Consider the following 27,199-nt stretch of genomic DNA (forward strand, 5'->3'; position numbering starts at 1 on the left):
CCGATGTTCGGATATCCCGGAATACTCCGCATTGTTCGGAGCGGAGTTTGGAGCTCGCGGCAGTGAGCAAAATGGCGTCGTTGTGGACGGTGATGTCATTCGCGTTCTCGTTGCTGCTTATACCTTTCATCATGCTACTGTTGGCTATCATATTCCTCGCATCCATCGGCAAATCCCTTGGTGTGCGAAGACTATACATCAAGCTGCTACTGGCTCTTTTTGAGGTGAGTTCCTAAATTTCGAAAGTTTTGTTCTTTCGTCAACGAAATAAACCGGCGCGCTCCGGATGGTTGTTTCCTGCTTACAAATCGTCATTCGGCGGTGCTACGCTTTCCTTCAACCGCTTTTCGCCTCGCCTCTCGCCGAAAGAGACCGTTTCCTGGACAGATCGATGCTTTTTACTGCACGTGCGTCGAGAGAAAGCAAACCGGATAACCTTACGCCGTCATTGCGTAGTCGCGTCTCTCGCAAAAGTACGATTGACGACGATAGATTTCTTCGTGTTGAAATCTCTAAAATTTTTTGCACTTAAAATGAGATAAAATACCTGTATTCATAGTCAGACCTTGTTAAATTTATCTTCACATGCTCAGTAGCCAATGAAATAATTCGTAGAGCATCTGAAGATAAATTTAAGAAAGACTTAAATATAAAACCTGACTATGAATACGGACTATAAATAAAGACTCGCTTAATTCTTTAGAGTGGAATTTATTCACTATGTAGAATAAAATTTTACTCTTCAGAGTGACATTTATTCCAAAAGTTTTAGAGAATATATTATTCAAGCACTGGAGAGAAAAAAAGAAGCAAAAATCGGAGTGCAAAAAGTATAAAGAACACGATTAGATTTAAGTGGTTTCCACATAATTCGCAAATGTTGACGCAAAATGACGATCATCGCACGCAAGATACACGCAGATGAAAACCAACTGCACTCAATGAAAAAACAAATGCAAATCTTCATTCTGCGTCAGCGTTTGTGAATTATGATAGAGGTACCTTTAATCGTTAAGCATTATATAGCGATTTTGCAGCCGACCAGAAAGAAGAATCGGGTTTATTTCTTCGTTTTTTTAATTGGGTATTCAAAAAATAGACCTCTTTGGACGACGACAGTGAATTTATGGTCCAGCAAAACGGATGCAACGATTCGGAGGTCTTCTGTGGGTCGCAAAGTAAATTAGCGCACGAGACAATTAATCTTTTGTACTTTGTACATGTACTCACTTGTGTCTCATGATCGCGACATCAAAGTACACTTGAAACGATGAGAAACGGTGAGAAGCATTTTTATCAAACGTTTTTATCAATGTTACACGAGCTTGATTTATTTTTAGACGGAATAAATCAGTGCGAAAGGAGTTTCTATCGAATGAGTGATCTCGTTTTTCTACACGTGTATTAATATTGGGAGTAATAATGACTTGCCCATTTCCACCAATCTATATAGATTAACTCCAATTTTGGTTCAACTTATTTATCATCTTTTTTTATATTTAAGCCCTGGTTCAATCATATTTTTGCTCCCTCCGTCTGCAATCTGTATTGTTAGTAATTAAATATCAAAGGAGCAATGGTAATTCAATCCCTTGAGTTAAATAATATTTTATAATTTTTAACTTTCTTCTGTAAATTAATTCATTTCTGTGGTTAGTTTCAAAGCAAATATCGTTTATATCAATGTATGCACTTAATAAATAATAAACTAAATCTGAGGCAAATTGAATATATTTCCTTGAGTTAAATTGAGTTTAACTTCATTGTTTCAGTCAAATTAATGATACATTGGGTAGAAGCGGTGGCGACTTTAGAGATAAAAATCACTCAAATCGAGTATTATGAATTTAATGTGGATCCTTTTTGTCCAGCCCGAATTATTTTTATTGTTCTAGACTTTCAAAAACATTCATTACATTTTAACATTCTTATTACATTACCAAATAGTTTTTTACTTTAAATGTTGAAACTTGTATTTAACAAAAATTAAAACTTCAACAAAAATAAGAGTAAAATTTTGCCAAAAAAGACTTAGATTGCAGATGGAGGTTAATCTCGATTTAACTTACTGTTTATCTTTTTCTAATTTTTTCTTAGAATTGAAATAAGGTAAAAAATAAGTTGAATCGAAATTAAAGTTAATCTTACATTGATGAAACTGGGTTTAGTAAGAATTAGAAAAAATAAACAGTAAATTGAATCGAGATTAAAATTAGTCCACATTGGTAAAAATGATCATAAACCGGCAAAAATTCACAATCTTAGTGTAGATATTGATAGAATATTGTGTGTACAGTTCTTAAATGCGGAGAAGAAACGCGGAAGCGTCCCAAATTTTTCATCTGGGACACTTACCGTTAAAAAGTACCGTTTAGTTCTAATCGGTACAGTGTAATTTTGAAACGGGATTTATGAATCTAACGATTGACAAAGTCCTCTTATATTGTCCGATGATCAAGCGACGCGGTAGCGACGCGACGCCAAGTACATAAAAAAAGTCGATCGATTTGACGTGAATGTCACTGCGTAAACAAATGTCGCGCCGCTACTAAGCTTATCCTGAATTCTTCTGTCAAAATTTATTTTGATTAAAATATCTCAGAAACTAAAACTGTAATGAAAAATCTAATGATAATTTTATTATATATACGAAGTACGAGCTTTCGATTGCGACTGGTCCGATTAAAATCGGTACGCTCAATCCTGAGATCTCGTAATCTTTTAATCTGAAAAGATCATTTGAGTTATTTTCCAAGTTTCAGATTCACACATACACACACACGTAAAGACAGTTTGTCATTCAAGGGGCTTTCACAATGTCTACATATATATATAATATTACTAAAAAAATTATGCAATATAACTGAATGAATATTAATGTATGCACACAATCTTTAATATTTAAATAAAAATATATAACATACTAATAATAACATACTAATATAATATAAAAATTACTAACTAAAAAAACTAATATAATATAACATATATATTATAAATATATAACATATATATAATAAAAAATATATAACAAAATATAATAAAATATAATATAAATAAAAATATACACGTCGTAAAATATACAAAAGGTCAAATGTTTCCGAATGTCAAACAATTAATGATAAAGAAATTATGGGTCAAAATTCATGGTATGTAAGAGGATTTCCAAATAATGATAATGTATCGTGTTATGCTAATGCTTCAATTCATAGCCCAATCCCCGGGTGATATTAGATCCGAAAAATCTCCGGATTGATGAAACTTGGTGAGATGGTGTTTTTTGATGTACAAAATGGTAATTTATGTTTTGCGTACAAAATTTATTATGGCTACGGTCGCCATATTGAAAAAATGTCCAAAAAATCGCATTTTTATGGAATTTCGATTATAACGTTGAAAGTATGCATTTTACGAAAATAAATGTGGTATACAAAATTGTAGCTGAGAAAATTATGCACAATTTCTTTTTTTATTCAACTTTCTACGACTAATAGAACCGGAGATAGAATTTTTTTAAAACTGAGATATTTTGTCACTTTTCGAACAACTTACGTTTCTTCGCGCTTTGCGCACAAATTACACTATGATGGCGACTCGTAGGCAAAAAATGCTTTAAATAAAATCGAAAGGTAATTCATTTATCTTCAAATTGCTTTTTTATTGAACCTCCTACGACCAATACTTCCCGAGATATAGTCGTTTTAAATAAATATTACCGAAAAATTTTATGCGAATTTTCGACTTACTCCGGTATTAAATCGGAAACGGCTACTTGTACGATAAAAAGTCATAAAACATAATGGAAAAGTAATTAAATTTACTACATTTTAGATCGTGTAACTTATTTTTATTGTTATTTATCAAATGTACTTACGAAATATAACTATATTTGATAAAAATGAAGATTTTGAGATTCTCCACGAGGATACGCCACGAGGATACGCGCCACAAGGATGTATTATTATTATAGTGTTGCCAGATACCGAGAATCCTAAGAGTGAGGGACGCAGTTGCCAGATGGAATTTCGGCTACTTCAGTTTCGTTCGATGTCATAGTGCTATACGGCGGCACGCTCTAAGTACAATATCTCGTGTAATATGCTCTTAAAAAATCTGCTATCGTGGAAAGTACAAGTTAATATCAAGTAAATTGAGCTCCAGAAGGCACAGTGCCATCAGAATTTTTTAAATGTTCTTTTTCGTAACAAATTAATTGATTTCAAAACTATGTAAAAAAAAGAACAACAAATATTCCTTCATTGCACAGCTGTATCTCATCCATTTCAATATAAAAAAAAATATATGAAGGGTAATTTTGTAGGAAATTTTATAAGCTTCAATTTTGATTCAGAGCATTTTTTACGTAAACCTCATAGAAACCGAGATATTTTAAAAAAACTGAAAAAATATCGTTATTTTCAACAATATCACGAAAAACGAGTATTGTTCAAACGACTATAAATCAAGAATGCTTATATTGACATCGATTCTATATGAAGATCTTTTAAATATGATCCTAAAGTTGTAAAAACACGCAAGGAAAAATTTTTATAACGACATTACGACCGTTTTTTCGAAGATTCAACCGTAGAGGGTCACAACAATTTTTTTTCAGCATGGGTTCATTTACTACTATGACAAGATTCAATTACCAATATAAAAATTATCCTCAAGTCTACTTTTTATATATATTATATATATATACCATAAAATCTTCATTTTTACCAAATATAGTTATATTTCGTAAGTACATTTGATAAATAACAATAAAAATAAGTTACACGATCTAAAATGTAGTAAATTTAATTACTTTTCCATTATGTTTTATGACTTTTTATCGTACAAGTAGCCGTTTCCGATTTAATACCGGAGTAAGTCGAAAATTCGCATAAAATTTTTCGGTAATATTTATTTAAAACGACTATATCTCGGGAAGTATTGGTCGTAGGAGGTTCAATAAAAAAGCAATTTGAAGATAAATGAATTACCTTTCGATTTTATTTAAAGCATTTTTTGCCTACGAGTCGCCATCATAGTGTAATTTGTGCGCAAAGCGCGAAGAAACGTAAGTTGTTCGAAAAGTGACAAAATATCTCAGTTTTAAAAAAATTCTATCTCCGGTTCTATTAGTCGTAGAAAGTTGAATAAAAAAAGAAATTGTGCAATTTTCTCAGCTACAATTTTGTATACCACATTTATTTTCGTAAAATGCATACTTTCAACGTTATAATCGAAATTCCATAAAAATGCGATTTTTTGGACATTTTTTCAATATGGCGACCGTAGCCATAATAAATTTTGTACGCAAAACATAAATTACCATTTTGTACATCAAAAAACACCATCTCACCAAGTTTCATCAATCCGGAGATTATTCGGATCTACAGTGGTATAAAATCACCCGGGGACTGAACTATCAATGTATATTCAATTCTTGTATTCTCAGAAAGATATTACTGTGTCTTAAACGTACAAATGCATTCAAAAAATTAGTTGACTCTTATATATCTAATGAGATTTTGAATATAAACGCAGTGTGTAGATTGGCTGGTGATCGATATCTTGAAAATATTCAGCAAGATGCTGGTGAGTTTATCAAAGATCATATTAATAATTTAGTTAATATAAAGAGTATAATCGAATATCAATTAAACGTAACATTACGATGTAATAAGTACAATTATACAAAAATAGAAATTTATACAAATTATATATTACTATTTCGATTACCAGAAAATTTTAAAAAATCATATACTTTTGAAGAACTAATGCAATATAATTTTTCACGTTGGACTAATGTAGAAAAATTATGTGCTAATTGTGGTGCTAATTCTATATTTGAAAAAACTGATATAATAAAAACAAATGGTATTCTTATCTTTAAATTATTATTTAAAATTTGTAATAAGAAGGTTATAAATCTAAATATTAAAGCTATACCTACAGCAAAAATATCTGTTAATGTGAATACGTATAAAATTATTAGTGCAATTTTTCATCATGGTGAAAGTATAATCGATGGACATTACACAAACATGGTACGTACTAAGGATGCACAATGGGTACTAATAAATGATTTAAGAATACAAAAATGCAATTGGCCGCGAAATGCTAAAAATGCATTCATATTCTTTACAGAGCAAATAAAATAAAATGTATTTTACACACACACACACACACACACACACACACACACACACCGACCTCCGCTTAAAAAATAAAAGGAAACATCTTCTAATTTTTACAAAAAGAAGTGAAATCCTATAAAAAAATACCTTACAAAGGTGAAAAAAGATACGCCAAGTACATAAAAAAAAACTTGATATTTATTCAAGAATTAGCTATTCAAAAATAAGTATGAGATCAACATAATTGGCCAAGTATATCATTACGAAAAAAACTTTGAAAACTCAATAAAAATCTATTAAAAAATTATTTATGAAGAATGAATACATTATCAGCGCAGGTACCCAACAATTACATGCAATAAACGTTTAATGCATCCAAACATGCGTGCAGTTATGATTTAATATATTTAAAAGTATATGCAACTAAACTTTAACGTACTTATTCTCTTATTTCATACAAATCTTAAGTCGTATGAAACGAGCTGTAATGAAAATGATGAAGGGGATCATAGTAAAGCAGATACTTGGCGTGCCCGGATCATGGATAAGAACAGTAGGTTCACTCAGCTAAAAATGATAATAGTTATCCCTTGCACATGACCATTCTGCACATTTAACAACATGGTGCTCCAATCAGTTTCCTCTATTAAAATACTACAGTTTAGGAAAGCTAAGCGATTTCGCTCTTATTAGATGCTCACGTACAACTGACAACATGGAGATCATGTAACAGTCAATTCAAAGATGTAGATACACAGTAAGTTATATTTACACAACTTGCATATCCGCATATAAATATATGCATAAAGAAAATTATTCAATCACATTTTAAATGCATCTTTACAAAAGAAATGTGATTGAATAATTTTCTTTATGAATACGTTTATGCGTGCATAGCCGCATCTTACTTATACTGTGCCTTTCTTACACATCTTATACATGTGGATCATATCTATTATTTATATATTTTCAAAACATTATGTTAAATTATAAATGGATTTACAAGAATATATTAAACTACCCGGGCACGCCAAGTATCTGCTTTACTATGATCCCCTTCATCATTTTCATTACAGCCCGTTTCATGCGACTTAAGATTTGTATGAAATAAGAGAATAAGTACGTTAAAGTTTAGCTGCATATACTTTTAAATATATTAAATCATAACTGCACGCATGTTTGGATGCATTAAACGTTTATTGCATGTAATTGTTGGGTAACTGCGCTGATAATGTATTCATTCTTCACAAATAATTTTTTAATAGATTTTTATTGAGTTTTCAAAGTTTTTTTCGTAATGATATACTTGGCCAATTATGTTGATCTTATACCTATTTTTGAATAGCTAATTCTTGAATAAATATAAATAATCTTTTTTTATGTATTTGGCGTATCTTTTTTCACCTTTGTAAGGTATTTTTTTATAGGATTAGGATTGTCCTTGATTTCTGTTTTAAATTATTTTGCATTTAAATGCGATCCGTTTGACGTTAAGCGTATAATAACTTAATTAATAACCAAATATTAATAACTAAATATTAATTAATAACTAAATATTTGTTATTTAGAACGACTTGAAGAGAACTTTTACTGAAATCGTTTTTATTGAAAAAGATTATTCATTCTATTTTGCATTAATGATGACAATTATAATACGCAAACATTATAAGTACTTTGAAATTAGAGATTATTTAAGTTCAATTTCGAAGTCAGCTTACTCTCTTTTATTAAGATTTATGATAATTCAAAATGAATTTATTTTCTAAACATGATTAACATGTGTATTGAAGATGCATAAATTATAATACGTAAACATTGTAAGTACTTTGAAATTAAAGATTACTTAAGTTCAATTTCGAAGTCAGCTTATTCTCTCGTATTAAGATTTATGATAATTCAAAATTAATTTATTTTCTAAACATGATCAATATGCGTATTGAAGATGTATAGAGCAACAATTATGTATGAGAAGTAAACATTGAAAGTAGAGAATATCAAGCGTACTGAGAAGATCGAATTTTTAAAAATATTTTTAAATTGCTTAAGCTAGAAATTGGTAACAAAAAATTTAAGAAATGATCGCTGGACACTTTCTCCAAAAACTATTCCGAATATCTCACGCTTTGCATACTTTCTCTCCTAATTACATGCATATCTAGTTTGAATTAATAAAAACTTTGTTTTAGTATTTTATGCATGAATAATATGTGGGCTCTAAGCGCCTAATAGATTTTTTAAACATAGAAATTTTTATTGTCAAGTCCACCGTCCAATATTTGACCTACTCTATCTTATCATTTTCTTAGTCAATTATCTTGCTCTCGATGAAGAGCAGCGTTTATATTATCCATAATGTATATATAATTTAATGCTCATTTTAATTATGAAAAACATCTGTAATCAATACATCTACATAACACGTTTTTAATTAATACAAAAGATACAGTTACATAAGGCAAGTGTATCGAATGAAAAATCTAGAAATAATACATGCATAATTATATAAGGAATATTTATCGAATCTCACAAGTACACTGAGAAAAATATCTACGCTTTTTCCGATCATAATGATCGGATTATCCGTTCAAAAAGTAACAAACGGTTATATCCGATCATTTTGATCAGACAAAAAATCCGATCACATTTAATCGGAAATAAATTCATCGGTATGTCCGACGAGAAATATCCGTTACCTTTTGAACGGACCATTCCGATCGAGACTTGATCGGACATAATGTGATGGAATATTATTTTCATGTTGAAGTCAAGCGAGCACGTATCTCTAGCGTTATGTGAATATTTATTTTAGTTTTATTACGCAATCGTTCTTATTCTCGGCTGCATAAACTGCAATATCATTGAAACATCGAAAAGAAGTGTGATGACTATTCTGCGTTTGGCCAGCGGCTTCCAATTGATCGGATGTCAAACTTGATCGGATAAAATACTCTCTTTTTATCCGTTCAAGTCTAATGTCCGATCAAGTTGTAGGATTATCTGATGAAATTTTAGCGGATAACCATATGACGGTTCATATTCCGTTCACATATAATCGGAAATTACATTTCATAGGATAAAGGTGTTTGTTACTTCATCGGATAATCCTGAATCCGATCGAAATTGATCGGAGAAAGCACTAGGACGGTTATTTCCGATCAAAAGCACTGAACATTTTTCTCTCATTGTAGTATCGTACAACTTTACGGACATTTATTTTTTTATTAGTTTGAAAAGCGTATTTTTTTCCTTAAAAATTTATTAAATGTCATACTCCGTTTTTGTTGATAATTTTACATCATTAAAAATTTTTATGAATGTCAAGGATGCAAAGAAATAATTTTATTTTATATGTATTTTTTTCAAACAGGCTTTATTTTAATGCATTTCGTTGAAGAATTAACTGGAAACAAAAGCTGTGAAACGAAATTCTTATCTTTTATTTTCTAAACATGATAAACTTTTATCTTCTAATATTTTTAAATTCCTTTTTAAGTAGAGAAACATATATCTTATTAAGGAGTTACGATATCTTATTTGCATTATTATTAATATAATATTAAAATTCAAGAGTTACTCTTGTAAACGCGAATCTCACCTTCGACTCTCACCTCCCCCTCCCCCCTGCAAAGCACGACTTCCACGCTCGTCAAACATTCACACGTACAAGTCTATTTATTCCTCGGTTTATTTTGCTTACATTTAAGCAATGGAAAGGTCACTATTACGATGCAGGGGAGGGAGCAGGGGTGAGAGCCGTCCGCCCCTTTGCAGGGGGTGAGGCGGGATGAGAGTCGAAAGTGAGAATCGGGCGCCCCTTTGCAGGGGGGAGGGGAGTTGAAAGTCGAAGGTCAGTTATCTAAGCTATGGAAAGCAGTTAAAGAATTACTAACTTTAACTGTTAATAACTTTTTAACGAAGGACGAGCGACGGTTAAAACCTGTTGGATATTACTCAGGGTCATGACCTTGACAATATATGTCAAGGTCAAGGTCATTGAGAGCGGGTCCCCTAATCGGAACTTTTACCATCAATTTTTACATCACATACATATTTTTAATGTTTGTTGATGTTTGATAAAAGCAAAAAATATTTTTTCTATATGCGATTTGCCTATTTATAACGATGTACTACTTTGTATTTCTTTCATCATTTCCGTTTTCCATTGTTTCATATGCATCTTATTAACTTGATTGATTTAACTCAAATTGGTTATTTGTTTTAAAGTTTATTTGCTGCACAATTAATCGAATAAGGAGATTATTTTCTTTATTACATTAATTTTAATAATTATGTTTATCTTTATTTTTAATATGCAAGTATAATATATATATATACATATTCGAGAAAACTACTAGATATTGATTACCTATACGCTATTTCGATTAACATCTTTTTCTTTGTTTATTATATTTTTTAAGAACCGTACATGATTCTAAATATTATCGAAGTCTGCATCTTAAAATTTTCTATGATCTGGGCTAGAATATTGAATAATTTTAGATAGTTTCTTGTGATAAAAATGAAGAGAAAAATGTGTCAGTTGTAGGACAGGGAAACAATAAAATGAACAGATTATGATCAATAAATAGTAGCGGCAACATTGCAAAAAGAGTACGCGAGTTCCTATAACTTGCGAATTATACGCGCGAACAATATTTCCATTTTTTAAGTAACACGCATACGCTTACAAAAATTAAACTGCTTACGATGAACGAGCCAAACAAATACCATTAGCATGCTTTATTAAACTATTATCATGACTTACAAAAGTTTAATTATTTATAATGAAAATATACAAGTACGTATGCGTTTCTTTGCGGCAACCTTTTAATATTCAATACAAATTTTCATATCTTAAAATAGTTACCTAAAATCAGAAGCAAGCTACCAAACAATCGGCTAAAATAACTACTAAAATCAGAAATAATTTGTTGGCATTAAATAAATTTGGAATGTATTGTCAGAAGAATGTGAGAAAATGGAAGGACTTGCATAGTTTAGTGTTTGAACATATTTTTCAAATGCAAATATAGTCAGTGTTTGAACATATTTGCATTTTAGATGCTTATATTTGATGATTGTATTTGTTGATTTTTGAAATTGGAAATTTGTATAGTTGTCAATTACGTGTTATTCCTAAATATATATTATATATTATTATAAATTTTACTAATATTTAAAAATTATATTATTAACACAAATATATTTCTAATATTGAAGGATTATGCTATAAACAGGTTTAAAAACATTTTTTTTAATGATTTTCTAATATTTTGTAATCTCTCAAAATTGATCATTGAAAGTTAAATGGGAAATATTATATTTTTATCAATTTTTATTTTTTAATGAATTTTTAGATGGTATATGCATGTCATTATTCTATTATTAATTTTCATAATTCAAATAATAATTTTTAATCCTCCGTTGGATAACTATGCAACTCTTCCAACTTCAAGTTGGATTTTGAAGGCACAGTCGATGTTTTAATTGTTAATTTCGATAAATTTTAATCTGTAAAAATAAATAAAATATAATCGGATTGCTATGACAGTAAATACTCGTTAAAGTTTTTACAGTTGTACAAATTTTTACAGTATGTAAGAATTTTTCAGATTTTTATACAGTCTCGGACAATATAAAAATTTGCACTAGCAAATTTAGAGATGCAGATTACTAATGGATAGTGCAAAATTCCACATAGCGAATGGAAGACTAATATATACATAGATATTGATTTTTTATTAATTGTTTTTAATTCGTTATGTGTTAGTACTGCATATACTATAAATAGTCTAATAAATAATTAAATAAACGTAAGTCACATTATAAATTAAAATGAGATTTAAGTTTTTTATTTCTAGTTATATTTATCTCTATTTGGTTTACAAAAAAGTTAAGGTTAAAATATAAGCAAAGTTGAAATATGTAAATTGTAGACAGAAAATTATGGATCTAAAATTTGAAACACAAATATTTGTGCAAAAAAAAAAAGAAATTATATTATACGACGTTATTATGTCATAAATTTATATAAAATACATCTTTTATCAAAAATCTAAACATAAAATATGAAATCTAAAATATTAAATATAATTTCAATAAATAAAAAGCATATTACATATAGCTGATATATCAACGAATCAATGAGGTGTAAATGCTCATAACATATGTCACAATTGTGTTTTCATAAGCGAGAAACTCTCTCTCTCTCTCTCTCTCTCTCTCTCACTGAGTCACTTACTACTTATATTCCGCAAGGTATATCTAATCGAAATGTTTTGAATGTTATAAAACAACGCGACATATATCTTGCAAACATAATTCTTTTATTCTAAATTATTCTTGTTCACTAATTTAATAATACGATTATTTTCTGTTATAAAGATTACTATGGAGTTCTGAAGAAAGGAAGTTTGCAAATTTTTGCAAACCAAACATAATGTTCAATAAGAGTGAAGGAAACTCACTACCTTTTAATATAAAACTTGAGAATTTATCATTACTTTGAACCTCGCGGATTGTCTATTATACTTGGACTGTGCACACCAAAGTCGAAAGAAAGTACAAAGTTATGAGAATAATTTATGTTCACGCAAATGACTTATTGTGAACTGTACATTCTGGTTAGATAATACCGATTTGTGAAATATACATAGTAAACGTTATCGACATGGCATATCATCTAGATATGTGCAAGGAATATTGTCACAACTATCATTAAAAAAAAACTTGTGTCATGTCGAAAGTACATGTAGTAAACAAAATATTATATTCCTACACACAGTATAGAAATATATTATTTTTAGTAAACAGAATTTACTTAAGAATTTACAAACTTTATGATGAAAAATTATTTGTACAAACTGCAAAAAATATCTATCTAATATCATTTCAGTATTTGTCCAAATATTTAAAAAACTATGGAAGATTTCTTAAAGAAACTACTTAAAGAATCATACTACTGGAGAATTAATTTATATCTTTATATTATTATATCTATATAATATAAAGATATCTAATAATATAAAGATATAATACAAAGATATCTATATAATTTCTTTCTCCAATAGGTTTAGAGGAAGAAAATAAATAGAATTTGTATGTTTATTAAGCAAAATAATTTCTAATTATAATTTCTATTTTTGATAAAAGTATGTAGAAACGATAAATAGAAATAATATCTCTTGAAATGTCATGGGCGCGGTGTTACACAACTGTTGGTCTTGAAATTTATACTCGGTGACGAGATATTTTCGTAATTGCGTTCGCACCTTGAATGTACCGTTAAGTTAGAAATTTTCGTACGAATCTTGAATGTTAATTAAATTACAGTACAACATGTATAATACAGTCGATATATACAAAAGCATCGATAATGTCTCGACTGCAGTTTTATTGCTGACACAAATAACTTCGTATATTAAAGAGAAACATCATGATATTAAACGTAGATAGTAAGTCTGTTAATGGCATTGTAGCTATAATTTTTTAGGAAAGTGTTACAAATATTTAGTTATTAACAGTAACATATCGCTCTCTTATTTCAAAAGTGACAACTTAAAAAATTTGATTTTCAAGTTATTATCATGAATGGGTTAACTTTTGAATCGTGTTCAAGTTTTTTTCGACCCGAACGTTTTTAAAAAGTTCTCGTGGTATGACAAAAAGATCAAGTCTTGCGGTATATTACATTAACCCTCTAAACACAGTTAGAGGATTAAGTAAATATTACCCTATCAATAAAAAATGAACTAATTTAACTTTATAAAAAATCGTCAAAATCGTTACACAATTCCAAAAAGGTGATTTAAAAAATCGTAAAAATTATCATAATTTGAAAAGGTTGAAACCTTTTTAAGGATTATAAAACAAAAGTGAAATAATGTCATTTAAACATGTTAAGAATGCATTTCTTTTTGCTGATATTATTTGATTAATTAATAATTTTTTGTTAAATTAAAAAAATTAGTTTTTTCCTTTTCTGTGAGAAACTCAATTTTATTAGTTGTCACTTTTTAAGTAAAAAAAGTGATATCTTGATTTTAAAACCAGAATAAATTATAAAATGAAAGATGAAGATGAGGAGTGGTGGTGTCCATGAGTCAATTTTATGTCATTTTTATGTTACACGTGGGGGGATTGATTTACAGTTTACTACAGGGTTGGGTAAAACTGTAATTCAATTAACAATTACAATTTACAATGTAATTCTTAATTCAATTAGTAATTATATTTCGTTATTATTAATTGTTGAAAATTAAATGTGAATTCATAATTGAATTAAGAATTACATTGTAAATTGTAATTGTTAATTGAATTACAGTTTTGCCCAACTCTGGTTTACTACTACTTGTTTCGAGAAGAAAAAGAATTCTTGATTGCCAAGAATTTTATTAATAATATCTGGAAATTTAATTTACGTATGTTTTTTGCATTGTAAAATGTTCTTTGTTTGTTTATCGTGATAATCAGAGTAATGCTCGATTTTACTGCAAGATCTTCATTGTCGCGATTTCGAAGAAAACACTGATATGTGACACACATTTCAAATTGACTTTATGTAGATACTTATTTTTGCAAATAACGTATTTAATTTGCAAAAATATTACGCTTTGCATATTGTGTCATGGTCGTGTTGCTATTGCGATTTAAGTATAATACTTACGAGGTGGAAAAGTTCTCTTGAAATGACATAATTTATGAATACTGGAGACGAACTAAAGAATTCGAAATTGATTTTCAATGATGTTTACAATCATTACAATTCAGTCCAATAAAGTTCCCTCAAAAAATTACAATTGAAGAACATTGAGGATGAATTAAGTTAGAAATTGAGTCTAATTTGTTTGCGTTTAAATAATTTAAATTTTGTGTAATTTTATTTATAACTGCACAATTATTAGTGCTTTAATATTTGATACTAAATAATGTTTAATTTTATTTTTTAATTATTTTATTTCTTTCACAAAATAATTTTATTTCTTTATTGTTTTTACCTTTTTAATTTAAATGTAAAGATTGATATACTTTACAGAATCATATTTACGAGAATCCGATATGTATATGATGATTCGTTCCATCATATCTTTCCTAGTTGTGGTCCGTTGAGCAAAAACAACATTTTTCAAATATCTCCATCTTGCGTAATATCGGCGATATTTTAACTTTCAAGCCTTATAACTCGAAAAGTACTTAATGAAAATGAACTTAATTATAGTGTTTTGGAAAGCTCTCGAGATAAGCTACAAGAATATATAATAAAAAATAGGGGTTTCCATTTAAAAAAATGACCTTGACCTTCAAATAACCTTGAAAATCGACCTGAAGATCAAAATTATTAGCACAGATAAATGACCCTCATTGTCCTCGACAATTTTTGTCCCAACCATTTTTTTGTAGCTGGCGTATTTTAGGAGATATTTGGATCCGTCGATTAAAATGGGTCATCGTGTATGTACTTGACATACCATATGTACCACAATTGTAGTCTAACGAACTGTGCACCGAAATATTTCCGGACTAAACACAATTAAACCACTATAGTAAATTTCGCGAATTAAATTAAATTCTAATAATTTCGATGCTCAATCAGGCATCATATTTCAAAGATATTAATATGCTGAAAAACTGTAATTAAACTTATTGCGAAAAATATTACCTCGACCGGGAGTCGAACCCGGATCTTTTGTTTTCCGTACGAGTGTCCTAAGCCATTAGATTATCGAGGTCTTAGTAATATTTTTCGCAATAATTGGTATATATAGGAGAACAACGTTATACTCGAGGATGAATAAACAATAATATCATTTTTCAGATCACTAGCTAGCACCGCCACGATTTTTTTTCAAAATGGCACACGGTACAAAATTATCATTAATAGTACAATTTAGTACAAAATGAGTACTAAAAATTCTGATAAGTCCGATTTGATTCTGCTGATTTAATCCTGTTAGCTTTATAGAGCTTTACTATACATAAGACATATTTACAAACTAATTTTGTTTGCTTATGCTGTAAACCTTCGTGTTATAATTTTTTCATAATGAGTAAAATTCTAGAAAAGACTTGAAGTTGTCAAAAATTAAAGTCTTAAATGATGTTTAAAAACGAAAGCTAATGAGAGCTAAAGCGCAATAATTGGAGCGCTAATTAATTTATATTAAAATGTTATCTTTATTTAAATTACTTGATTGAACGTTTTCCACTTCACTTTGAGTCTTCAGCAAAAAATTAAAAAGTTATCTTAATTAAAAGTTTGCTTATAACAGAACCTTAATAGACATGTTATGATCAGATAAGGCGTCGATATACATATCTGATAATGATTCATATAGCAGTAGAGTGGAGCGATTATTTCAACAGTTGATTGAAAAAACATCCACATTATTAAACGAATCGATGTTAAATAGTCAATAAATTCTTCTTCCGAAAACAATCAACTATTTTATAATTTGAAAGACTTTGGTCGTTTTACTTTCGGAATACACAATAGCGTTACGATTTAATTAGAATGCTATATTAATGCTCATGTAAAATATATGCAGCGTTTCACACATAGCTCATAAAAATTTAACGTTAAAAATGATATTTTCGATAATATCGCTACATATTATATTTTGTTACATATTTTTATATAATTGTACGTAAATATAAAAATTGAAATAAAAATAAGAATTAATAGATGGAATTAAATTAAATTAAATTGATTTATAAATTTACCTGACTTATAATTAATATTTATTAATTTCTGTTGATATTTTCGATTTGTGTATAAAAGATACTCGAGAGTCTAATTAATGTACAAATTCTGTTTTATGCGCATCTGCAATTGTTTAGATTTTCTTTTTGGATTAGAGCTAGTGAGAGGTCTCGTGCAATTTCTCTCGAGAGAAAGCCTACGGATATATAGTGCCGCGTGATCCGGATGCTCTCCCACTCGTTCGTATCACATGTTGTCAATCATCAGACGCGGTACTGAAGCTGTGATTCGTGTATCGAGTAACACATGAGAAATATCTATTAATATCCGGTTCCGCTAATGTAAATTAATTTTAATCTCAGTCCAACTTACTCTTATTTTTAATAGTTCTAAGAATTAGAAAAATATGAAAAGTACTCTCTAAATTTCTTGGAGTGAAATATCACTCTAAAAGAGTTAAAATACCGCCATTATTGAAAAAGAGTGAAAATAAATTTGCACTCTTGAATAAAAGTCTTATTCAAGAGTGCTTATAAAAGGCAGATTTTCTCTCTTTTGGAATGAGATTCACTCCAAAGGAAAGAAATATCACTTCTTTTTTTAGAATGAATCTCACTCCAAAAGACTGAAAATCTGTCGTTCTTATTCAAGAGTGCAAATTTTTCATTCTTTTTCAATAATGGCAGTATTTTAACTGTTTTGGGGTGAGATTTTACTCAAAAAAATTTAGAAAATAAGTTAACCCGAGATTAAATTTAATCTGCATGATGGAAACGGATATAAAATGCGATTATCTGTGATTTGCGTAATTTTTCCATAAATTGTCGCAATATAAATGACATAACGATAAAGTTGTATAAAATATGCATTATTATGCAAATGCCTAGATTAATAATTTCTCCTTTGCGCTGATGTTAATATATAAATTAATTAATAGCTGCTACGCAGTTTTGTTTTTTAATATAGTGTATGTAGTTTTTTCTAACTACGCCGTTTATTCTCAAACTGTATATCGTTGATGCGATACTCGTTTAGCATTCATTATCATATCTTGTATATGTACTGCGGCGATCTGTTATATGTGAAACGCGAGATGAGATCATATATGTAGCCATGTGATGTTGGTCTTAATATGAAAACAACATGTATTAATTTATATGTCAACCATTGGAAAAATATTTGTATTACATAGTTATTTTATCAGAAGATTTTAAAATGATATTATAATACAACATAAATTCTATACTATCAATAAGATCATTTCACAAAAGAAATAAGGGTTTTGTAATGTTAAGCACGAAGCAGGTTTACATGCTTTTTTCTTATTTTGTAACCTTTAAGTTTAACTTTAAATCAAAGGAATTCATAATTAATCTTTTCTCATTGTACACATTGTAACATGTAAGAGAACGGTTCGCATAATTAGTATCGAAGTAAAATATTATCAATCGACTGTTGCTTGAAATTTGCAACGTTCTATCTATCGAATGTAATTAAAATCTCACTGTCAGACTTTTTGATAGCAAAGGTGAAACATCACACCACTTCAACGATATCTTATTGCGTAAAATCGATAGGATAATTCAATGGAAATTGAGATAATTTTGATAAACAGTGCCTCTTGCTTTATCTTTTTTTTTCTATTCAGTATACATTTAATTTTGTCATTATTACACAGATCACATTCATAAATTTATTATAAGGAAAACTGTAAAATATCAATGAATTAGATAATATTAAAAATGGGAGAACATTTGTAAGTAAAATTATGACAGATATAATGTCACAAATATTTAATTTTAATAAATAAGTGATTTATTAAAAATTATTAGATTAATTCACACTTTCTCTCTCTCTCTCTCTCTCTCTCTCTCTCTCGCACGCGTATTCTTTAAATATTTTTTTATTTTTTAAATATGAAAATATATGATAGAACAGATTTCAAGGAGATAAAATATTTAAATTATTTAATTATTTCTTTATTTCCCTTTAAGCTTTTCCCGTAGATCTTCTTTTTAAATTAATTAATTTGTTAATCTTTCTTATATAATAGTAATAGAATTTTATTAGTTAATGCATGATTTTCTTGTTTATTATTATTTTGTCCATTTTCTACCATCATATTGGATGAGTGGGAGAAAGGGGGGGAGGAAGGAGAATTGTTGTGTCTACTCTAAAAAGAGAAACGTATTGCACTTGTGTATGACTGTCAAGTTTTATATCCTATCAATAACGCAGAGTCATAGTAATTTACACAAAAATGTATTCGATGTCTGTAGCTGACATGTCTACAAAATTGATAAAAAAACATGTTTTAAACCATTTAAAAGGCTTTTAATCGATGTTTTTGATATATCTTAAACGTTTCTTTATAATACTTTAAAACATGTTTAAAGCGTTAAAAAAATGTTTAAAAAGAAATATGTCTTATTCTAAAAAAAAGAAACAGTCTTACAATTTGTTAGCCAACCTTGCATGTCTGTTAACGTTTATGTGCACAACTGTATTGACAGGGTCAAATCCTAAAAATACAGTTAAAATCGATCATCATATTTTAAATCGGAAGTGATACCTATATTTTACTAGTATATCCACGGATTCAAGGACATGAAATTTTATATTCTAATAAAACTGATATACAAAATTCAGTATACATTTAATTTTGTCTTTTCTTTAAATGTTTTTTTATTTTTTAAATATAAAAATATATGATAGAACAGATTTCAACAAGATAAAATATTTTAATTATTACACAGATCACATTCATAAACTTATTATAAGAAAAACTAAAATATCAATTAAATAATATTAAAAATGAGAGAACATTTGTAAGTAAAATTATGACAGATATAATGTCGCAAATACTTAATTTTAATAAATAAGTGATTTATTAAAAATTATTAGATTAATTCACACACACTCTCTCTCTCTCTCTCTCTCTCTCTCTCTCTCTCTCTCTCTCGCATGCGTATTCTTATAAATGTTTAAAAAGGTAAATATTTTTTTATTTTTTAAATATGAAAATATATGATAGAACAGATTTCAAGAAGATAAAATATTTTAATTATTTCTTTATTTCCCTTTAAGCTTTTCCCGTAGATCTTCTTTTTAAATTAATTAATTTGTTAATCTTTCTTATATAATAGTAATAGAATGACTTTATTAGTTAATGCATGATTTTCTTGTTTATTAACAAAATTTATAAATTGATAGAAATTGGATGAATCATATTCAAAAATTCTTTTCTTATGATGTTTTAACAGTCACAACTAATAATTTGTATAAATCTGATTTGCGCAATTCAGCTCTAACATGATTCTCGATAATTCTGAGTGCAATTCAGAGACAAATGGTACTCTTATTAATTTACTTGGTGCAAACGCACTGAATAAAGTTCAATAGACAGAAGAAATGACGTGACATGTCTGCGTCGGTGAAATTAATTAATGCACACTTGAATACCAGATAATTGCACACATGATAATGTGTAGCACGTCAATTCAACAAAAATAGTCAATGTATAATGAAAAATGGACTTATTTTTTCAAATAAATTTTTCTTTGAGTTATTTTTAACAACTGCATGCATAAATCAACTTATATTTCTGGACTAAAATGTAATTTTTAATCTTTTTAACAATAAGATATGAGACTGAGCAAACATATTTTATTTAATTAACAAATTTTATTAATAAAAATCATAATCAAATTATCATGAATTATTGCGGAAAATAATTTTATTTTATTTAGTCTCAAGAAGTCACTAATCGTTAATAATTGATTAAATTTTTATTATATCAAAATGCTTATGCAGAGTGATTGATCATTTTGGACACGCGATGTTCACGCGGTCGGTTACTTTTCTGGAGTTTGCTCCTGACTCATTACTAGAGGAAGGTCACCGACATACCAACATACCACTTTGTTTTTAGACAATATTTCTTAAACAAAAGATAAAAATACAACTCAAAAACATAAATACAAACTAAAAAGTGTCTTCTATCAGATAGTATAAGCAGTTTTTAATAATACTGTTTGCAATTTTGTAATAATTAATTTTTCGTAAGTTATGTAAAAATGAGCGTCTGACAAAACTGACATAGTAGACAATAATGCCTATTCTATAAATAAAGATATATTCTATTCTGTAAAGAAAACTAATTTATGAAACTATAAACATTTAACATGACATAATATTATCAATAATACAGTCACTATTATTTTAATTACGCAATTTGCAAAAGAACACCGTAAGAATTTTCTTCTCGGATTCATAGAATTTGTTTTTAGCTGATTTGGTATAAAAATAAGCCACAAATATATGAATTATGAGTTTGTATTTCTTTAATTAGCTAAACAGATCACGTTTTTATTAATATTAATAAAGTGCAAAGGTTAGTTTCTAAAAAATAAGGGGATGTCGTTTTAGGAGATCTATGTCAGTATCGGTGACCTTCCTCTATTGCCATTATCGATCAGTGAACGAAGATCAAAGTCTCCTCTAATGAGAGAATAATTATTTAAGTTGACCTTCCGGAGATTATGTTCTCATAGGGTAAGGAATGCATCTTTGATTATATCTTTGATTTTTGATGATATATGCCGTTTTTAAATACGCACATACATGGATTATATTGCGTGCATCTGTTTTCGCTATTTCCTACAATAATAAAATATTTTTGTATTATGCAACTTGTTGTATGTAGGATGATTTCCCCTTACTTTATTCCTCTCTTCTTAAATTGAAATGGATTTCGTGCAATCGAATATAGCAATCAAATAAATTAGCGTTGCAAATCATAATTCTAAAAGTATACACATTTACTTAATCTATAATTTTCCTTATAACTGAACTTTTTTCCCGTGTTTACACAACACGCAAACATTTTAACTTGAATGAAAAATAAACTATTATCTTAGAATAAAAATAGATGATATAAGTTTTTTAAGTGTTATTATATTTATTGTATAATTAATGCTAGTATTTTAGAAATCTATTTTAAAATTGAATATTTCAACATTTTATTATTAAAACAATTAAGTTCAATTTTGTTTCTTTAAATATAATTGTTATTGCATTCTTCGAAGTCTCAAAACATTTTTTTATTAATGAGTCACAGAATAGTATATCTAAATTGTTTTATCAGGTATAATTTTCAGTTTAATAAATCATCTTTTTTTATTTGTAACTAAATTAAATTTTTCAATAAAACTTTAGTAATAATGGTATATCTTTCAACAGCTTAAAGAATTTAATAGAGTTTTAAGGACTAAAATCAGTCCCTACACAACAAAGATGCAAATAATTGAGTGTTACACGTATTTGATAATTGACCACGTTTATTGTTACAGTACGGCCGACAAAACATAGAAAATGTGAAGAAGAGAAATGGTACTCGGGATCCGAATGAGGATCTTAACATAGAAGAAGAATGTGAGTCACCAACGATCACGGAAAAAGATTCAACGATAACATCGCCTAAAATGCAAAACGGGAATGTGAGTAATTCGGTGATAGCCAGGTCGAAAGATTTAATCTTGGTTCCTGAACCAGAAATGCATAATCACAAAAATCATGTTAACGAATCGAGCCTCAAAAACAACTGTAATCCATCAATTATTGATGACAAAGAGGTAAATTAAAGGAAAATTATACTTTTATGGAGTTTTACTAAATAACAATTATCCCTATTTTTTTCAATTATTTTTGAATATTTCAGGATAACCTTAATCAGAAAAACTCTTTTGAAACACAAATTGGATTTGCGACAAGTTGTTTGGATTATATCAGAGCGGGCGTTGAAGCAATTATAGAAGACGAAGTGACTTCACGCTTTGAAGCTGAAGAACTTAAGGTAATATTTCATCGACTGTAATAATTATATGTATAATTTGCATAATGATAATTAACATATTTGAATAATTTATGAATGTGTCTTGTAGAATTGGAACTTGTTAACTCGAACAAATAGACACTACGAATTTATCTCCTGGAAATTAACTTTTATATGGATGTTCGGATTCGTCATGCGTTATTGTTTCCTGCTACCTTTAAGGATATTTATCTGCTTTGTAGGGGTAAGTTTGATATTTATTTTATATATTATGCTTATTATAATAATGCTGAACATACAATAAGCGGTCAAAATTGTGATAATTAATAGTGTTTCTTGTTAGAATCCTATTTATTTAGCTATATAAAATCAATTTCCTTTAGGTAATCAAATTTATAGCAAATATTAATCTTCTGCAAAGAGCCAGTTGCATATTTTTATATTTTTGCATTTTTAAACGTACGTTTTAGATTTTCGATACCATAAAATTAAGTTTAAGATGTTTATCATAAATTTAAAATTGTATTCATACTAATATCAAAGCTTCTTAGGTACAATATCTAGTAGTCGTAACATTTTTAATCGGCTTTCTGCCGAATGGCCGCATAAAACGTTGGGCGAACAACCAGGGCTCCCTTATTGCATTCAGGATAATGTCCCGTTCTATCTCGGGTATGATCACGATCCACAATCCGGAATACAAACCAAAGAATGGAGGAATATGCGTGTCGAATCATACGTCTACCGTCGACGTCTGCATTTTATCCACGCAAACGATTTTCTCTTTGGTAATGTCGTGGACAGAGCAATATTTATAAGCTGAAAGATTTCAAGCATCGCATTACCATTATTTCGTCACAGCGAATATTTTCTATTTGTTAATAGCTTTGTACTGTTTAAATTTTATCATATTTGGGAATGGTACGAGAACAAATTATATTTATAATTATGACATATGTACGTATCGTGATATTCATATAATTCGTATTGTTAAAAAACTGTATGAAACAGACAGTATACGGTTTTTTATCCATGATATAACACTGGACATAAAGGTATAATAATTTCTTCATGGTTTCATAATTTTTATTACATAACAAAATAACACGATTTCAATTAGTTCGCTTTCTTATACATGATCGAGAATCAGAAATTTGTTACTAGTGTTACAGAAGTTGTTGCGCATTACTGGTAAATGTTACAGGTAACGTGTCCTGTAACTTTGGTTTACAGGTAGTACCTACTCAGCAACGATAGAGAGGGAATCCCACGTTTCTCAGGTGCAAAGCTTGTGGTTTACAGGTGATGTGGCTGACAGTGTGTACTGCAGTAGTGGGCTACATTCCCGAGGGTAGCTTCAAGCGGTGGCTCAACTACAAAGTCTCCATAATGTGCTTTGCTGTCTTATCCAGTGCTCTGTCTTCGGTCATCACCTACAACAATCCAGAGAATCGCCCTGTCAGAGGCATATGTGTAGCTAATCACACATCCCCTATTGACGTACTCGTACTTATGTGTGATAACTGTTATTCATTGGTATGTTTCCAGTATGTCGCTTATGGATATGGATATCTTTTCATAGCTGCTTTCTTACACAAACACTATTCTTTTGCTTTGCCTATTCATAATACTTTTCTGAATACCTTTAGAACGATGTATTCTGTAATTGCATAAATATGCTTGCATTTCATTACTGCCAATAATTTTGTTGCTTTTCATTGTTGCTTTATTAAAATGTTCCAAAAATCGTTCTTTTTTCAGCGGTTATAGATTTTGGTGAAACATCTGACGTTGATTTTTCTTTGCAAAAATTGCATGAGAAAAATCTACTTATTATAATTTTATGATTTACGATATTAAATATATGAAAACAAAGGAAATCTATATTAAAGTAAAGAAATTTATATTAAAAACACGATTTAGCTTGATTATTTAAGAAATATTTTATATTTTTCAACGTTTATAATTAATAAAATAATTGCTTAATGACCTACATTATCTGTAATTCGAAAAAAGTGTACGACTTTTAGAGAACATGTATATAATTTTTAAATATACATCAGATGCCTGATTTACATTTTTTATTACAGATAGGTCAGAGGCATGGTGGTTTCTTAGGATTATTACAAAGAGCTCTTGCCCGTGCTTCTCCACATATATGGTTTGAACGTTCTGAGGTCAAAGATAGAGAAGCAGTTGCGATAAGGTATGATTACTTAAACGTAATTACGTTTTTCTGTCCTATCTATTTTATATTCTATATAGATTATCAGTTTCATATTCTATATGAGTTATTAATACATTACATTTTCTGCAGGCTAAAGAAACATGTATCAGATCCTACGAACCCACCGATACTCATATTCCCGGAGGGTACGTGTATCAACAATACATCAGTTATGCAATTCAAAAAAGGCAGTTTTGAAGTAGACAGCATTGTTTATCCTGTGGCTATAAAAGTAATTTTTTATCATATCTCTTATGTATATCTTTGTATAATATTTTTTTAATGTTTTTCTTATGTTTTTTTAAATATATAGTACGACCCAAGATTTGGAGATGCATTTTGGAACAGCAATCGATATTCAATGTTACAATATTTATATATGATGATGTCTAGCTGGGCTATAGTTTGCGATGTATGGTATCTTCCTCCAATGCGCAGGAAGGAAGGAGAGAGTGCCATTGATTTTGCGAATCGAGTGAAATCCGTAATAGCGCGGCAAGGTGGTCTTGTTGATCTGCAATGGTATGTTCGATATTGGTTTAAAGCTTTGTAAAAAATGAGAATTGGAAATAAAATTGATATTTATTTTACGAATTGCAGGGACGGCCAACTAAAGAGGATGAAGCCAAAGAAGGAATGGAGGGAAAAACAGCAAGAAGAATTCAGTAAACGATTAAAAGTCGAATAAATAGTAATATCATTTCTAGTCATTGCTTCGTATGCTCATATTACGTGATATTTGTTTATTTGAACAAAATTATTTAATTCAATTGGCTTCTCTGTTACATATTGTTTCTATATACATCATAATCATAATGAGGAAAATTTATGTATCCCTTTAGTCTGCATTATTAAATTTTAGATAGAGATATGTTTTCAAATATAACAGTTTGCACTTGTTTGTTAAATTTGTAGATACAAATAATTGGCATTCTAACATTACGCGAGATGATGTAATATGTACATTTACAATTATATAAATGTAACTTTTTAATGTAATTTTTAAACGAATTTGTGTGCTGTGTGGCTTATGTCTTGAGAGAATTGTTTGAAGTGCAAATGTAATATTTACTATAATTTTTAGTAGTAAGATGATTCGTTGATTGCAAAGGCATTCGAACTTATTATTTATATGAAATGTATAATTATGTTAAAGCGTGTAATATTTTTTTGCATGTGAGTGTATGTAGCATCAAGAAACTTTTCGATTATTCATACTATGAAATTATTGATCAAACACTTTAGATGCATTAATTTTCTCTTATCTACTAGAGAAAATTGTTTTAGTTTTTGCTATAGTTAAAAGAGAAACAAAATATTTATTCATTTTTCTGAAGAAGACTTAGCGAAATGGCAACTTAGCACTCCAGATTACCTGTCCTTTAAGAATACTGTGCACACGACTGCATTATGGTTATTTTTCTATTAAAATTGAATAGCATCTCGATATATATATTTTCTACTTTTATATTTTACATACATAGAATGTGAAGATTTTTAGCGTTCTACATTGCGATGCATGTCAGTATAATATATGGTTATGAATTTAATATATAAATAAAAATATACGCGTGTGCATATATGTATCTGTGAACCCAACTGAAAAGACTACATTAAGAATGAAAGAGAAAGATATACAAGTATGAAGAGATGGAAGAGACGTATTTTCTCATATTTCCAACCAAAGTTAAATAGCAAATTTAAAATAAGTGCTATTTTACTATTGATGGCATTATTATAATAACTAGTAATAAGTCATTAATAGATGTTATTCATTATTATTAACTTAAATGAAGATGACATCTATTATAAATTCATACTATTTGTTATTTTATAATTTGGCCTAATTCCTATTATAATTATAAAATTAAGTATTTATATTTGATAAATATTTTATAAAAGAGAAGAATTTGATTAACTATTTTGGCGATACATAAACTTAATAAACTTATTTTAAACCTATTTTAAGAAAAACTGAAAATAATGTTAATTAAATAGAATTAATGATATTAATTAAATAATACAATTATTGCGTGGGGAAAACAAATTGTAAGTCGATTTATTTTCCGAATCCATCTTTATCATTATCTTAACATCATAATATACTTATTATAAAACATGCATGAATCCATTATTTCGTAAAATTAAATTTCTAAATGTCATTGTAAAATTCTTTCATAACAAACGGTATAAAATATATTTTTATAGCAAATAATTAGTCAATAATATATTAGGTGTGTGTGTGTGTGTGTGTGTGTGTGTGTGTGTGTGTGTGTGTGTGTGTGTGTGTGTGTGTGTGTGTGTGTGTGTGT

The 27,199-nt window shown here is 28.7% G+C and overlaps 1 protein-coding gene across 2 annotated transcripts; it reads left to right on the plus strand.

Annotated features, from left to right (window-relative positions):
- Window positions 1-25,693, plus strand: Gpat4 (Glycerol-3-phosphate acyltransferase 4). Of its 2 annotated transcripts, none has more exons than XM_018460917.1 (9): window positions 1-224; window positions 22,179-22,460; window positions 22,547-22,681; window positions 22,770-22,904; window positions 23,212-23,448; window positions 24,751-24,866; window positions 24,978-25,119; window positions 25,201-25,409; window positions 25,488-25,693. In XM_018460917.1, the coding sequence occupies exons 1-9, from the start codon at window positions 72-74 to the stop codon at window positions 25,573-25,575; spliced, it is 1,497 nt and encodes a 498-aa protein (XP_018316419.1). In that variant the 5' UTR covers window positions 1-71; the 3' UTR covers window positions 25,576-25,693. The 2 variants fall into 2 exon arrangements, with proteins under 2 accessions (XP_018316419.1, XP_018316427.1); XM_018460925.1 differs by lacking the exon at window positions 23,212-23,448 and adding an exon at window positions 23,963-24,196 and having other exon boundaries at window positions 2-224; window positions 25,488-25,692.
- Window positions 25,694-27,199: the final 1,506 nt, after the last annotated feature.

Source organism: Mycetomoellerius zeteki, unplaced genomic scaffold (assembly GCF_001594055.1).
Source record: "Mycetomoellerius zeteki isolate Tzet28-1 unplaced genomic scaffold, Tzet1.0 scaffold12, whole genome shotgun sequence".
In the NCBI taxonomy this organism is placed as follows: Eukaryota; Metazoa; Arthropoda; class Insecta; order Hymenoptera; family Formicidae; genus Mycetomoellerius; species Mycetomoellerius zeteki.